Source organism: Impatiens glandulifera, chromosome 4, assembly GCF_907164915.1.
Source record: "Impatiens glandulifera chromosome 4, dImpGla2.1, whole genome shotgun sequence".
NCBI classification, from domain to species: domain Eukaryota; kingdom Viridiplantae; phylum Streptophyta; class Magnoliopsida; order Ericales; family Balsaminaceae; genus Impatiens; species Impatiens glandulifera.
In genome coordinates this window covers 6,014,109-6,031,195 of record NC_061865.1, presented here as the reverse complement: position 1 = coordinate 6,031,195, position 17,087 = coordinate 6,014,109, and the positions used below count along the sequence as shown (strand labels likewise).

The window sequence follows — 17,087 nt, the reverse complement described above, 5'->3', positions numbered from 1 at the left end:
AGTTATTTTTAATAACTCTTGTTAGGAAGCTTATTTAAGTTCGACTATCAGTTTGAGCTCAAGTTTGATCTTGAAAATTTTATTTTATTTCAAGTTTTTGAGTCGAAAATTTGTAGGTAAATAGTAGAGTGGAGCTCGAACTCAAATTTATAAACTCGTTCAAACTCGAGTACGAGTCGAACTAATAAATACTTAGTTGAGTCGAGCTCGGATTGACTCATTTGCAACCCTACTATTAAGTTTAAGTTTAAGCAAAACTGGAAAAAAAAATCAACGAGAAATCAATCGAAATAATTATAAATTGACCAAATCAAATTCTGACATGTTTATAATTTCATATACCATTTTTTTTTGTATTCGGTTTACGGTTTATATAATGTAAACCTATAATTTAACTAACTAATCATATATTACTTATTTTAATATCATTTTTATTACATAATTTATTAACATTGTATTTATAGGTTTGTTTTTCTTTTAATTTATTATATATATATATATATATATATATATATATTATTTTTATTTTTTAATTTATTATATTATATATTAGTTAATTTTTAAATGATTAAACGGATAAAATGACCGATCTTTTAAGCGGTTATTAACCTTAACCGACAAAAGATTTTAAAAAATCAACACCAACAATTAGGATAATTTTTCGATAAAAAAACGACTAAACCAAATCGCTTACCACCCTAATTCCTCTAACTTCCATTTCCGGTCCCTATCTTTTTCTTTTGCAAGCCTACCCGAACCCGATTTATACACAACTTTGAGGGATATCCTATTTTTATCCATATCTTTGATTGGGTATTAGTCTTCTTCGGTAAGATATACCAATAAATATCATGTACTATTTTATTTTTTTTAGTGTTTAAATTTAAATTTATATATATATATATATATATATATATATATATATATATTGTAAAGTCATCAATTGTCCATACAAATTTATTGATTTAAAATAATAAGTAACTCTAAATGACAATTATATGATTCATTCCATTAATATTTGAGAATTTAAAATAAGTATAACTGTATAATTAGGCAGCCTTAAATTTGAGTTTCTAGTTAAAATTTTGAATCATTCTTTAATTTTTACCATTTTATTATTTTAAAATAAATTAATCAATCTATTTAAACAAATTCTCAAACTAGTTAAATTCTTGTGATTTTAAATTTATTATCTTAATATTTTATGAGTTTATAAATTATTTATGTTTTACGATTTTATATGAATAAAGTGTATTTATATTTACAAATTAAAAAAAAAATACTACTTATTCAAATATATAAATTCTCTTGATTTTGTAATTATATTTTTTTAATGTTATTTATTTATTATTTATATTGAATACTTTTACAAATAAAAAATCCATGTATATTAAAAATAAAAAATTCCTTACTATACAACCAATTTTAATTATGTGGGTAAATTATTTAATATATACATAAATTGTAGTTTTTTTCCCTTTAATATAGCCCATTGGAAACTCTTAACACTCTCTCTAAAACAATATTAAATATATATATTTTTAAATATATACCATATGCATCTAGTTATGACACTTAACCTACCAAGGCAGGCAAAATCTAATTTGGAATTGTTCTCATCCGTGTCATTGAATACACTCACTTTATTTGGAAAAAAGATTTTGATTACAAATTAGGATATACCTAAAATGATACATGCAATATAATTGTTCTTACCATGGAAGATTGGGTTATTATTATAAAATTTTATTATATTTAGGGACGAAAATTTGAATTAGGGTGACTTTTAAAACATTGTGAGGCGGGTTTAGAAGAGTAACAGAAAAATTATGAATAAAACGAATTGATTAAACGTAGATTTTGCACCATTTTCCATAAAAGTGAATTAAAATTGAAAAAAAAATAAGGGTTTATGTTATATTTTTACCATAAAAAGAAAAACTTTTTCTTTCGGTGACTCGATTATATTCGTTTTGATAAATCAGTTGCGTCGTGTTAATCGTACTTCTCGATAATCTAATTAGACTTGAATATAATTTTTTTATTAGATAACAAATATAGAATGGATGGAATACTATGTGAATATATAATTTTGTGGATTACAAATGGTACAAGTTATAATGGTAGCGACACGTAGTGGGGTAAAATATTGAGTACATAGTTTTTTTTTTTATTATTAATTGTCCAATGGTATTTAGTTTTTCTAGATGGAGGTTGTTTAATTTGAACACTCTTATCAACATGCGTGAGAAAACCGACACTTTTGTCACCTTATTAATAACTCATCTTATCACCATCTAATACTTGTGTCATACATAATCCAAATTATTTAGTAACATTTATTTCAAATAATTAACATTATTAAATTCAATGTAACTTAAGTGAATTTTTTTTTTAAATAAGAACCTCTTAAATAAAAAAATTAAAATAAAAATCATGATCATGGGTCATATTTAGAAGAGATGAAAATTATAATCAGTTATACTATTTTCGATCTGAATTACTTATTAGGAACGATTTTCTACAGTTTGACAGATATGATATTTGTGTTTCTGTCCACCAATTAACAATAATTCTATCTCGAACACTAATAAACATAATTAAATATATAATATTATCAATATATTTATTTATTACTCATATTTTATAAAAAGAAAATATTTTTTTTATAACAATATAATTTTTTAATATATTACAATAAATAATATTATAAACTCTATTTATATAATTTTATAAAAAAAAATTATGTTTTTTTATATAAAATATGGTATAACGGTGTTACGAAGATTCTCCGAAACTTAACCGGTTGGAGATGTAAATAAATCTCCAGAGCAGGAACGGTAAACGCATTTCCTGGCTCGGTCCATCTTATTCTCATTGTAATCTCTATTCAAGCTAGTTCCCTATATTAATTAAACATTATTCAAATATTAGAAGGAATCATCCTTAAAAAATAATTCAAAACAAAATAATAGTGAAGAGTATATAGAGTATTTTCTTTATTGTATAATATCAGCTCATATTTTTACTTAAAATAGTTTTAAAATAAAATAAGAACAGGTTTATTGTGTGTCTTAGCTTTATAAATTAAAATAAAATAAATAAAATAAAAAAACATTACATTAGTCCTTCATTTTTTTTAAATGAGAAATATACCCAATACAACAACCACCCACTAACAATTATTGCTCTCCACTTATTAAACAACCTTATCCTTTCAAACTCTCAATGGTTTATTGGCCAAGCCAAAAAGGAAAAATCCCTCTTAGATTTTGTTGGATTAGTATTATCTTTTCAATACATGTGACAAATGTTACAAATAATTAAATAAACTTGACACTAATTTCTTTACATCTCTTTTGTTTATTTTAATCGAGTTCAGTCTAAACAACAAATCATATTAATTGCGATGAGAGACAAATACGTATAATTCATTCATTTTTCATCTCTATATGAAAATTTGTAACCAATGTGAGTGATTAAACTTATAATTATACGTTGATAGATTTTACATAGTTATCTAAATGTATATTTTTATAATATTTTTAATCTCAAAAATTTATGAGAAATCAACTTCTCTAAAAACATCACAAAACAAACAAGGTATAGTTTTGGTCAAAATGTGAATACAAACTTCTCAATAATATAAAACTCAATTTCTATATTAAAATATGTTACAACATGTCAAGAGATTTCCATTAAATAGCTTAACCAGATACTTAATTTGCTAAGTCTTTCAAATGATTAATGTTATAATATATATATATATATATATATATATATATTATTTATATGTAGAAAAAGTCAAACAATTCATTTAACTTGTACAAAATGCTAAATGTCCTAGCTTTCTTAAAACTAATATTTATATATAAAAAAAAAAAGTTAACACATCCCCATTCCCCGATCTATTTATGAATTTTATTGAGCTTAAGTTCTGAAAAAAACAGTTGGGATGTTATGTGACTAACTGTCAACGCCTATAGTGATATGGACGTTAATAGATACCGTATGTTCAATATTCGTGGGTATCTAATAGTCCGGTTTAAGTATTTTAAATCGGGTTCGGGGTCAGGCGTGAGAAGGTGAGAAACTACCCGGTCGGGGAGGGAGACAGATCTATATAGTAGCTTTAGCCCACCCCGAATTTTATTTTATTTTATTTTTATGGTTAAAATGTGACATTATTCTCTAATTCTAAAAAAAAGTTCAATAGAATTCTCTATTTTGTTTATTTAATTATTAAAAAAATGATAAAACTTACATTTATTACTCATTTTATTCAAAATTTTCTCGTTATTTATTTAAGTCCACCATATTTTTTTTAAGTTCACCCCATCCCCGAATTCTAGGTCCGTCCCTGGATGGTGAGTGTGCAAAACTCAAACCCGATACCCGACTTTATTAATATTAAAAGTATATTTTTTTTATTAAAACTTAATATAATTTTTTAATTTCGTCATGATTACAAACATCTCATAAATAAAGACATCATTTAAGTTAGTCTTATTCACACTCTACTTCAAATATCATCATAAATATACTTCACTCCATCTTTAAACTTTTTTATATTACCAAAAGAATATTCTCTACATAAATATTGATTTTTATCTTACTTTAATATTAAAATATTATATCATTTCATCATTCTTCATATTTAATTTTTTTTTTTACTTTTTTTTTTCAATTTTCATTTAATTTTATTTTTCACCCTAGTTTATCTTCTCAACATATATCAAATAAGTAGGTAGTATGGGTGTTCAATATTTGGTCTGAACCAAATAATCGACTAAATTCGAATTCACCGAATTCGAATAAACTGAATTCGAATTTTATTTTCGGTTTTCGAATCGAATTTCAAACCGATTTGAATTCAAATACAATTTTCGAATTGGTTTTCGAGTTTGGGTTTCAACTTGAAAACCAAATCGATAACCGAATTCATTTTTTATTATTTATTTTTCCAAACTTAGTTTAAGAAAAAGTTTAAAATAATTAAATTAGAAAATTTGAATTCAAGATTTAATAATAAAAAACAAAGAAAGAAAAACAACAATGGTCTAGTGTTTTCGAATTAACTAAAAAAAAATTCAAATAAACAGAACTGATGAACCTGAAAACCAAACCGATAAACACCCCTACTAGGTAGGCAAGTAATATTTTTATTTGTTTCAACTTTATAATCTCATAATTAGTTTTTTAATTGGGTAATGGAGTACCCGTCGGGGATCGGGGATAAAGACAAAAGTAGAGATATTCGTCGGATTTGGGGTCGGGATCGAGTAGTAAAATTTAAATCGAATTTGGTGATGAATAATTCACTGTCCAACGAACAAAGTACTCATTGTCATTTATATCCGTGTTCTCCCACGTAAAGGGATAAATATGAATATTTTATTATAATTTTTAATCTGAGGATGTGAGACACCACACGGAGTTGTCAAAAGGGATCCTAAGTGTCTGCAAAATAAACAATTTTATTATCTATTAACTTCTCTATATATTTTTTTAAAACTTATAATAGTCATAAGTCATGACAAAAGAGTTAATAATGAATCTTGTTAAAAATATGACTAACAAAAAAATATCAAATAAAGTGGTGTTAGATACAAAGAAGAAAGCAATAACTTTGAACAAGGTACAGTTTTACTTGGAATGGAAATAATGCATGTTCATTTAGAAGCATTATTTATTTCCTATAGAAAAAATATACATGGAAGCTCAATCAAATTAACTTATCTGAAAAGCTATTCATTATTGAGTAAACAAGAAAGAAATACTGAGAATTATGTTTCATTAAAAAAAATGAAAGTTGCTTTTTTTAATAACTTTATTAATGTCTCATCTTCCCCAATATTTAATCTTCTTACAAAAATGGATATTTTATATATAAAACAATTGAATCTAAAGACCATCATTCAAAAGAAAATACTATTATAATTATTATTTTAATTGAGGAGATAGCATGACTTCACCAACATTACATTTACGTCATTAGAAATTTTAAATGATAATTAAATCCGTGCTATTTGGTCTATTATGAATCACTCTTCTTATTTGAGTTGCATAAAAACGTGCTTTAAAATGTCGAATGTGTTTTGAATATTTTACAAAAAAAAATTATAATTTGTGAGGGTTGAAAAAAATGTTATTTTTTCTTAAATGTGTTATATTAATTAAAAAAATTATAAAAGTAAAAAAAACGACGTTTTACCGTTTTAAAAAAACTTGAATGATTAAAATTGTAATAGTTCAAGCTTACCACGTATAAAGTTTGAGTCCATCTAATGAAAACAATCTATATATATAAATAGTAATCAAGAAAATTTTAATTATTAAAAAAGATTTTGTTAACTCAATTCTTTTTAAATAATAGCTCAATGAAATTACTTTATTAAATTTTCATACAATATTTTATTTAATATAATCTAAAAATTAGCTCTTAATAAATCAATACCAACAACTTTAAAATAAAGGGCTTTAATTGTAATTTTCAGAATCATATGTGAAATATTGGCAATCCACTTTGTTTTTCAGCTTATACAAACATCATAATCTTACCAACAAGATAAAATTTAAGATAAATAATTTTGTACAAATAAGACTTTATCTCCCTATTATAATTTTAATTAATTTTTTATATATAATTTTATTAATATAAAATTATTGTATTCTACTTTCCAAGTTAAATATATCAAAATAACAAACAAAGTTAAATATATACAAATAAAAATAATTAACTATCGTCATTACAGTAAATGAAAATTAAATTAAAAAAATTAAAATGTATTTAACTAAAAAATCAGTATACTGAAAATAAAATATGACATGTTGAATTAATTAATTAATGACTTCAACATTAAAAAATAAAAAAATAAAAAAATTTAACACTTATTTGACCTTCTTGAATTTTCCTCTGTCTGCCAGTCAAAGAGGACTCCCCGACACGTGAATTTCAAGTCAAAATAAAAATAAAAAAAAAAAAATAAGTCCGCGTTAAATTGAATCTCTATACTCGTAAAAATGTAAATAATATTTTAATAAAAAATCTGGAAAACTATTATTTTTTCAATAAAGTTAAATGTGAGTTTTGAATATCATAAACAATATTAATATATATTAGGATTTCTTCACAGTTTTATTATCTTAACCCTATATATATATATATATATATATATATATATATATATATATATATATATATATATATATATATATATATATATATATATATATATATATATATAATTTATTTATTTATTTTAACTAAAGTTGCATTTACTATAAAATATAGTAAAAATAAAATAAACTAAATTGTGCATTTATTAGGGTAAATTGATATTTGAACATTTAAAAAAAAAAAACAAGAAAGGAAAAAAAACATGAGTGTCAAAAATAAACATTTGGCTTAAAGGATAAACAACAACAAATGATTTTTTAACATAAGGAATAAAAGAAATATGAATACAAATAAACTCACTCAATTCTGTCACCGCACCTTGAACTTGCTAACGTGACTTTATCGTAAATTTTTTCTCAATTTTGATATAGACTCTTGTTTGGCTCAATCTTGAGAATCCGCCTCCCAATACAAACTGCAAACAAGAAAGTTACGATCTAACTTAATGCTCCTTCAAACATTCTCTACATCATTTCGCACTTTAAAAAAACCCTTAGATTTCGTTTCACTCAAATATGATAAATGATAGAAGCAAAACAATATTTAAACACATTCGAATATTAATGATTACCTTTAGGGTGTGTTTGATAACCCTGTAATTAGTATTGGAATTAGAGGGTCCAATTCCAGTTCTTATGTTTGATAGACACTTTAATATAAAAAATTGGAATTCGAATTCCAATAGAATTCAATATAGTGTAATTTTATAGTTCTCAATTTCAATCTTTTTAGGTCAAAATTGTAATTCTAATTTTTTTTTACTTATTCAACACATTTTTAACTAATTTAACAAATATTTTATTCATTTAACATTTTGATTCGATTAATACATTTTTAGTTTTAATAAATATTGTAACTCGTTTTAATTCTTTCACACGTTTTGACATGTTTAATACGTTTTAACACGCTTAACACGTTTAACACATTTTTGACATGTTTAACATATTTAACACGTTTTGACACGTTTAACATATTTTTCACACATTCAACACATTTTTCATATTTTGGCACGTTTAACACGTTTTGATACGTTTAGCATGTTATTCATGTTTTTGACACATTTTTTACGTTTAACACATTTTTCACGTTTTTGTCACGTTTAACACGTTTTCACATTTTTTACATGTTTAACACATTTTTCACACATTAAACACATTTATTACGTTTATGTCACGTTTAATATGTTTTTAACAAGTTTAACATGTTTTCACATGTTTCACATGTTTTCACGTTTTTGACACATTTTTTATATGTTTAACACGTTTTTTAAACGTTTAACACATTTTTTGTGTTTTTGACACGTTTAACACGTTTTTGGTACGTTTTGATACGTTTAACATGATTTTCACGTTTTGGCATGTTTAACATGTTTTTCACGTTTTTGTCACATTTTACATATTTTTGACACGTTTAACACGTTTTTCACGTTTTTGACATGTTTACCACGTTTTCACACATTAAATACGTTTATGTCACGTTTAACATGTTTTTAACAAGCTTAACACATTTTCACATGTTTAACATGTTTTCACATTTTGGCATGTTTTTTACATGTTTAACATGTTTTTGACATGTATAACATATTTTCATGTTTTTAACACGTTTTTCATTTTTTGACACGTTTAACACGTTTTTGACACGCTTAACATTTTTTCCACGTTTTAGCACGTTTTTTACGTTTTGGCACGTTTAACACGTTTTTGACATATTCCACATATTTTTTCACGTTTTGACACATTTTTGGCATGCCAAAACATGTTAAACGTGCCAAAATGTGTTCAACGTCTAAAAACGTATTAAAACTTGTCAAATGTGTTAAACGTGCCAAAAACGTATTAAATGTGCCAAAATGTGTTGAACGTGTTAAACATGCCAAAAATGTCAAAAATATGTTAAATGTGCCAAAATGTGTTTAATGTGCTAAAATATGTTAAACGTGTCAAAATTTTGTTAAACTTGTCAAAACGTGTAAAACATGCCCAAAACGTGTTAAAAACTTGTTAAATGTGCCAAAATGTGTAAAACATGTGAAAAACATGTTAAACATGCTAAAAATGTGTTAAACGTGCCAAAAACGTGAAAAAATGCTAAACGTGTTAAACATGTGAAAAACATGTTAAAGGTGTTAAAAATGTCAAAAATGTGTTAAACGTGCCAAATACATGAAAAACGTGTTAAACTTTTCAAAATGTGTGGAAAACATGTTAAACGTATTAAAAATGTCAAAAACGTGTTAAATGTGTCAAAAACGTGAAAAACGTGAAAATGTGTTAAACTTGTCAAAACATGTGAAAAAATGTGAAAAACATGTTAAATGTATTATAAATGTTAAAAATGTGTTAAACGTGCCAAAAACGTAAAAAATTTGTTAAACGTGTGAAAATATGTTTTAAATATGAAAATGTATTAAACATGTCAAAAATGTGTTTAAACGTGTCAAAACGTGTTTAAACGTGCCAAAAACGTGTTAAACGTGTAAAAACATGTGGAATATGTCAAAAATGTGTCAAAACGTGTTAAGCGAGCCAAAAATGTGTTAAACGTGTCAAAAACATGAAAAACGTGTTAAACGTGTTAAAATATGAAAAACGTGTTAAACATGTAAAAAATATGTTAAACGTGTCAAAAACGTGAAAACATGTTAAACGCGTAAAAAAACGTGTTAAACGTGACATAAATATGATAAAGGTAATTATTTACGAACATAGGAATTGAGATTGAATTACAATTCTATAATTTTCCCAAATATAAGAATTAAATTGTAATTCAATGTCAATTCTCATCGAATTGGAATTGAGATTTCAATGCCAATTCCAATGATCCAAACATACCTTAGGGTTATTGTTAAAATTATACAAAACAATGTTTTATCTTACAAATTTTAAAGGCAGTTAACTTATTATTTAAGTAGCATTTACAAATAAATAAAAGTATAATGTCATTAACTTAATTATCGAATTTATTAATTTTAACAAATTCGTAGTAAAAAAATTTAATTTGTTAAATTTCGATAATTAAATTAGTGATATTAATATTTTATTTATTTATAAATATCACTTATAAGAATTTTTAATTTAAAAATAAAATAAAATATAATATAATATAATATAATATGTACTGTCATAAATAACCAACAATATCCAAATAAATAAATAAAATGTAATAATAATAAATAAACAAAAAAAAATCATATCTTAATTTACAAATTAGAAATTAAAGTGTTTGTGATAATTATTTTCACTGATTTTGTTTTAATTTTATATATTATATCTAAAATTAAAATTAATATTAGAAGGGTTTATTCAAATCTGATTATTGAAATATCTTTTCAACCATATTCTATAAATCACATTCATATTCTATAAATCACATTAAATAACTTATCATCAAAATATTAATTATATATATATTTTTATTATAAATTAATGCATTTTCATTTCTTTTTACATGATAATTCAACTTAATTTGATTTTTGGGTTTTCAAATTTTTTAAGAATTTGATATAATATTAATTATTTATGGTTTTAAAATGTATAAAAATGTTGGAAATGCACATGTTTTTGTTGATGTTATTGTTTTGATTTTATTTGATTTGATGTTATTTGATTGTAACATTTAATCATTAAAATTTATATATTTTGAAAACATTCAATATTACTGTTTTGTTGCATGCAGAATAAAACCAAAAAGAATATTCAACCAATCAAAAACTTTCTCTCTCTTCTCCACGTCCACACATCTGTCAAATAAAATAAAATCTTATTTTGATTTATAATATAAAAACTTATTTTATTCATATAAATAAGAATATAATATGTTATTCACATTTCAATTAATAAATAATTTAATATATCACCTTTTTATATTACTTAATTTTTAATAGGATAAATAATAAATAAATCCCAACACATTTCAATTAATAAATTTTAAATTAAAGTTATGTTACTTTAACTTAAAAGATAATATATATTTTAAAATTAGAGTTTAAATTAATTGTTTTTATATAAAAAATAATAATTAATAAATTAATATTAATTTAGAAAATGTGAAGAAATAGGGAAAACACTAATTAAAAATCCAACTAATTCTTTTGCTTGTTTATTACTATAATCAATATTATTAATATTATGTATGAAGATATAATGCCTATAATTAGGATGATGTGTATAGAAGATAGTACTCTTTTTTGTTTTTTTTAGAAAAAAATTAACCTATACTATTAAGAGGCTAGTGGGTAATTTTTAAAAAATTGTATCATTTTGTTTTGTCATATTTTTTTGGATACAATAAAATAAGAAATAAAACTGTGTATAATAGGTAACTTTCCAAAAAGTATATTTATTCCCCAAATCTAAAAAGATTTTGCTAGTAATTTAGTAATGATAATAGGTATTTTCTAAAATATATTTCTTTAATAACATACTATTCTAAAAGTGTTTTTAGTAGACAGCCATTTGGAATTATTTGCATGCTGTAAATATTTTAAATATTAAATTACTCTCCCTTAACAATTTTCAAATAATTTCAACAAATTACCAAAAAATGAAACAAATTATTTTATTTATTTACAATTAGATTAAAATTTCACAATTGTCAGATTTAAAAACTTATATGAATTACAGTTCCTATTATTAAAATTTACAATTTTACAAGGGTCAATAGTCAAAACAATTTAATATAATATATGGACTAACAAATTTAATAAATCTTAATATGAACTTGTGCCAAAAATCTAAAACTATTCTCCGCAATTTTTAAATATTTTAATATAATTCTCCATTATCCACATTCCTTTCTCTCTCTACCAAATTGCCTTTAAGCCTTGTTTGGATCTTATAGATTATTTGGATCTAGATTTAATTATTTTTAAATATTTTTATTTAATAAAGATAATTTAAATCATTAATTAATAATATTTAAATACTCATTTTAAAAACAAAACTATTTCTTTTAATAAATATTTATCATTAATTTCTTTTTACCTATATAATTAACTTTTTTTTTAATGACTAATTTCCATCAAGATTGTTTAGAAACAACTCCTAATAACTTTAAATAATTCATTACTAAAACAAGAAATAAGTTATTAAATGTAAATTTATTTAGTTTGATAAAAAAATATTAAAAATTTAATAATATTTTGATTATGCAAATCTACTTAAAAAAAATATATATTAAAAAATTATGTATGGAGATGACACATATCAATACTTTTTTAATAGGAAATTATAATCCGCCAGTAGTTTGTGATTCAAATTATCCGGTTAGGAGCGGTTTTCCAGATATATCCTCTAATACGGATCCGAAGAATAGTAAGGGGGCAAAACAGTCATATTTTAAAAAATATATATACTACTGTTTTACCCCTCTTTACGAGGGAAACATGGATCATGTAACAAACAGGTAACTCGAGTGGATTTTCCTCCGATTTCACTAAGAATTGTATATGTGTCACCCGAACCGACTCAACCCTGATCTCACTTTAAGTTTAACCTTAACCCTAACATTAATAAAATTATATATAAATATATAACATTATTAATTTTACATATATTAAAAAAATGTTAAATTAAAAAAATGTTAAATTTATTTTTTCCATATATTATGATATATATAAATATAAAAAAATTTATTTATATAATTTTATCAAATATTTAATTATAAAATTCAACTGGGAATAGTAAACCCATTTTTTTACCCTATCCGCCTCTATTGTCATCCATATCTATTAAACATATTACGTCAATTTACTCTCTGAAATCCACCATAACTCTAATTTTTAATTGATAATTAATATAATTGATAAATAGAAGATATTAAAATATTTTAGATTAATGTTAAATAACTCATAATACCATATTATTTCAGATAATAAATGTTTTATTTTTTATTTTTAAAGAAATGTGAAGTAAAATAGATCAAACAAGGCTCAAAGTTTCTCTATCTAAAAAAAATAAAAAAAAATAGAATGAGTCAAAGTAGTAATTTTTGAAACCGGGTACAAAGTAACCGCCTTTATCCGGGTTTGAACCTTCTGAGAAAATACCGGTCCTATTGTGCCGATCAACTGCACGCTTCTTCTTCTCTCCTTTGATTACACAATCTTCTATTATCTTTTTACAGCAGCAGCAGTATTCTCTCTGTAATAGTTTCTAGAGAGAGAAAAAAGAAAAACACATCAAGGAAGAAGAAGGAGAGAAGAAGAAGAAGAAGATACAACAACAACAAATACAAAATACTCTCTCCCTTCTTTCCTTGAAGTGCGATTTTACTATTTCTCCCTTTCAATTTGACTTTACAAAAAGGAGAATCTTAGACGAACTTGGGATAAAACCCATTTCCAAATCCATCTTAGATTTCCTTTAATCTTAAACCACCGAAAACCGTCTTCATCGGAACATTCATTTCGATTTCCGGGTTGGGTTTTTCTTCTTCTTCCTTTTACAATTGCTTTTGAATCTGATTTCTTCATAAAAAAACAAAAATACCCATCTGGGTTCTTCTTCTTCTTCATCGTCTGCCGTCGATAACCATGACGGTTAAATCTGATAAACTTGATTTCTGGAGGGTTTACTTTCGTAGTTCAAATTCCGATTTGTTTGATATAATCGATAACGCTATTACTATAGCGATTATAGATTGTCCAACGGAATTAAAATTAAGAAGAGATCGAATAGCAGAGAAGTTGTTTTCATGTCATATGTCTCGTTATTTGGATCGCGATTGCGTTGAATATTCAAATCCGAAGGAGGGGGATGTGGATGATGAAGATGAACCCGGAATTCAGAAAGGGTTTGATACTAAAATAGAATCCGGTGGAAGTAAGGAAAGCAAGGTCAATAGTAGCGGTGATTATCATGGAGAATTTCAATTGAATCAAACGAGCAATTACAGTTATGGAGATGCTGAAGCACTTACTGATGAGATTGAAGAAGAGAATCTGATTTTTCAAGAGGTTTTAAGGATCAAAAAGATTATTGACAACAATCAAGATGAGGTTTTTCAATCATTTCTTTCTTTAATCGAAATTTCAATAAAGTTAAGATCTTAAGATCATTCATTCATTCATTCATTCATGGTGTTTTCTCATTTGTTTGCAGTCGGATACAATACTGTTTGATTCACTAAGGAAACTTCAATTGATGGATTTATCTGTTGAGACTCTTAAGGTATGTATATTGTCAATTTCAATTTGGTTTTGTTTGTTTAATTGGGGTTTTTCTATGATGAACTCATGATAAATCTTCTGTTTAAATCATATATAGGCTACAAAGATCGGTAAATCTGTCAATTCTCTTAGGAAACATAGAAGTAAGCAGATTCGAAATCTTTCTAAAACATTAATCGAGGTGTGGAAGGAAATGGTGGATGAGTGGGTCAAAGTTACTACGGATCTTGTTGCAGGTGTGAATTTTATTTGAATAACCTTATATACATGTTCTTATAACATCAATTTTCTCGAAATTTATTGTCTGTTGTTTTTGTGTTTATAGAAGCTACTCCAGAGTCTGGCAATCCTTCTGTTGTTAATGAAGTGGAGGAGGAGGAAGAAGAAGGACTTCCTTCTCCTCCATTGGATGATCTTGCGTTTATCGATACTCATACTACCACGATGGAACTTTCCAAAGTATGCACTATTTTTTGTTTCTCTTATTGTTTTCGTTTCCACATATGAGTCATATGTCTGAATAGTTTCTTTTTTGTTTTGTTTTGTTTTGCTGTTCCCTTTCGCGAAGTTCTTTGATGGCATGGATGAAGATGGAAGTGAGTTCGACTCTTATCTATACTCTTTCTGAATTCCACAAATAACAAAAGATTTCATTGTTTTAAACGCGTTTTTTGTTTGTCTTAGATCCTCAAAACAGCAGGGAATTGAACAAGAACCGTGACAATACAAGGAATCAGCGTAAGGAGACACGAATTGTGCCCAATCAGCGTAAGGAACAAGTGAAGAAAGAAGAAACAGTGGTAATGAAACAACAGAAACCAATCATCCCAAGTAAGGAATTCGAGCAAAGGAGAATGACTAAACCAAATGTGCAGCCGAAACCACAATCTGAAGTGAAAGTCCAGCCGAGAATGCAGATGAAGCCACAACCACCTTCTTCTGCTCAACTTGATGTGGGTACCATTTTAAAGTCATTCTTATTCAGCTTCATCTTTGATAATAATTCTGATTGAAATCAATTTCGATGTTTTCTTTCAGAAATCTAAGACGAATCTGGATGAAAATGCAAAACTTGAAATTGCAAAGAGGAAGCTACATGATAGTTACCAACAAGTTCAAAATGGTAATAAAACTCGTGAATTCGAATTCAAATTCAAATTTGAATTGAAACAGGGTTGTTGATTAACATCTCAATGGTTGGTTTCTTGGCAGCCAAGAGACAAAGAACAATCCAAGTTATGGAAATTCAGGATTGTCCTAAACAGGGATTAGGACACAGAAATCCTCATATGAAGCCAGGAAATAACAATAACAGGAATTGGAAGAACGGCGTTCGTAGATAGCTTTCGGTTTAGCAGCTGCTGATTGATTCGAAAGAACACGAGTTAACTTGAATGCGGATTTGGTTAAAACAAACTCTATTTGCTCATCATAATCATTCTTAACTTGGATGATCATTCTCTCCAGCTGCTGCTGCTGCTGACATTTATTTTTATTTTTTTTTCTCATAAGGCCTCTGACCTGACAGATTTAGATTTGCACATAAAGAAAGTGCAGTTATTTTGATTAAACTCATATATCATGTGAATGATTTAGAGATATATTTACTTACATTCTTATTGATAATAATAATAAGGAGAAGAAGAACAAACTTGTACCATGAGATTAACTGTTTTTGGTCCATTCAATGGGGACTAATAATAAAATATTAGCTATTGGCTTTCAAGATTTGCTTATTTTATTCCTTAGTAGCTTTTGACCCTCCAAAGGAGATAAGAGCCATTTTAGAAACAATTAATGTAACTAGTGTGTTTAGTTTGATTTATTCAAGATACCATAGTTTAAGTAGAAGTAACCAATTAGGGTAGTTCAAGTTAATATCAGCCCGAGTCGAGTACCTAAGCAAAATTTAGTGTTAATCGCCCTTACAAATGAAGGGGTGGTCCTAGGAAGTTGCCTCACCCTAAGGCCGTCCAAAGTCTTTTTCGAGTTTAATTTTTATTAATTTGTATTTTGACCCACCAATTCATGATCATTTGCTTGACAGAATATGTGAGATATTCAAACATTAGAAGAAATGGTAAGGATAACCTAGCTAGATATCTTATATTATGAGAATTGCCTACCAATGTTGACTTCTTTTGTATTCTTTTTTTAAATTGAGTAATTGATACATTTGACATCTAATCTAAGTAGGTATTGATGTACAATTAGTAAGTCTTATGTTGTTTATTGTCTTTCAAAGGTCATGAAAGGGTTGAGTGTCGATATATTACTTAATAACAATATAATAGGTTAGCTTTGTATAAAAAACGTTTTAAGTTAAGATGGATCGAAATTATGTTAATCGTGCTAATAATAATAATATATCATATATTTGATAGATTGTGACAAATCAAGATCATTGGTCTTATTAATATATTGTATGATTCAAATATATTTATAATGAAATATTGTAGAAATTTTAAGACTATGTAATATATTAGACTAAAAAGGTAGTACATCTCAATATTAAATTAGATTTATGAATAATAAAGTGTGAAATATTGATGAGATACATATTTTTAATAGTGAAATGCAATTAGTTTTCAGAATATAATATTATATTTCACAGATAATCTGACTGAATAAATAAAGGATTTATATAATGATACATTCAATTATTTATTTGTGTAATATTAACCATTGTTCTTTGTTAATTGAGATTTATGAGTAATTAAAAAGTGTGAAATATGGTCC

The 17,087-nt window shown here is 25.4% G+C and overlaps 1 protein-coding gene across 1 annotated transcript; it reads left to right on the top strand.

Annotated features, from left to right (window-relative positions):
- Window positions 1-13,311: 13,311 nt before the first annotated feature.
- LOC124937090 (probable mediator of RNA polymerase II transcription subunit 26b) lies at window positions 13,312-16,074 on the top strand. Its single transcript, XM_047477602.1, has 8 exons — window positions 13,312-14,177; window positions 14,281-14,349; window positions 14,446-14,584; window positions 14,674-14,807; window positions 14,917-14,944; window positions 15,033-15,301; window positions 15,387-15,471; window positions 15,561-16,074. Exons 1-8 carry the CDS (start codon window positions 13,713-13,715, stop codon window positions 15,689-15,691), a joined length of 1,320 nt encoding a protein of 439 aa, XP_047333558.1. The 5' UTR covers window positions 13,312-13,712; the 3' UTR covers window positions 15,692-16,074.
- The last annotated feature ends 1,013 nt before the right edge of the window (window positions 16,075-17,087 follow it).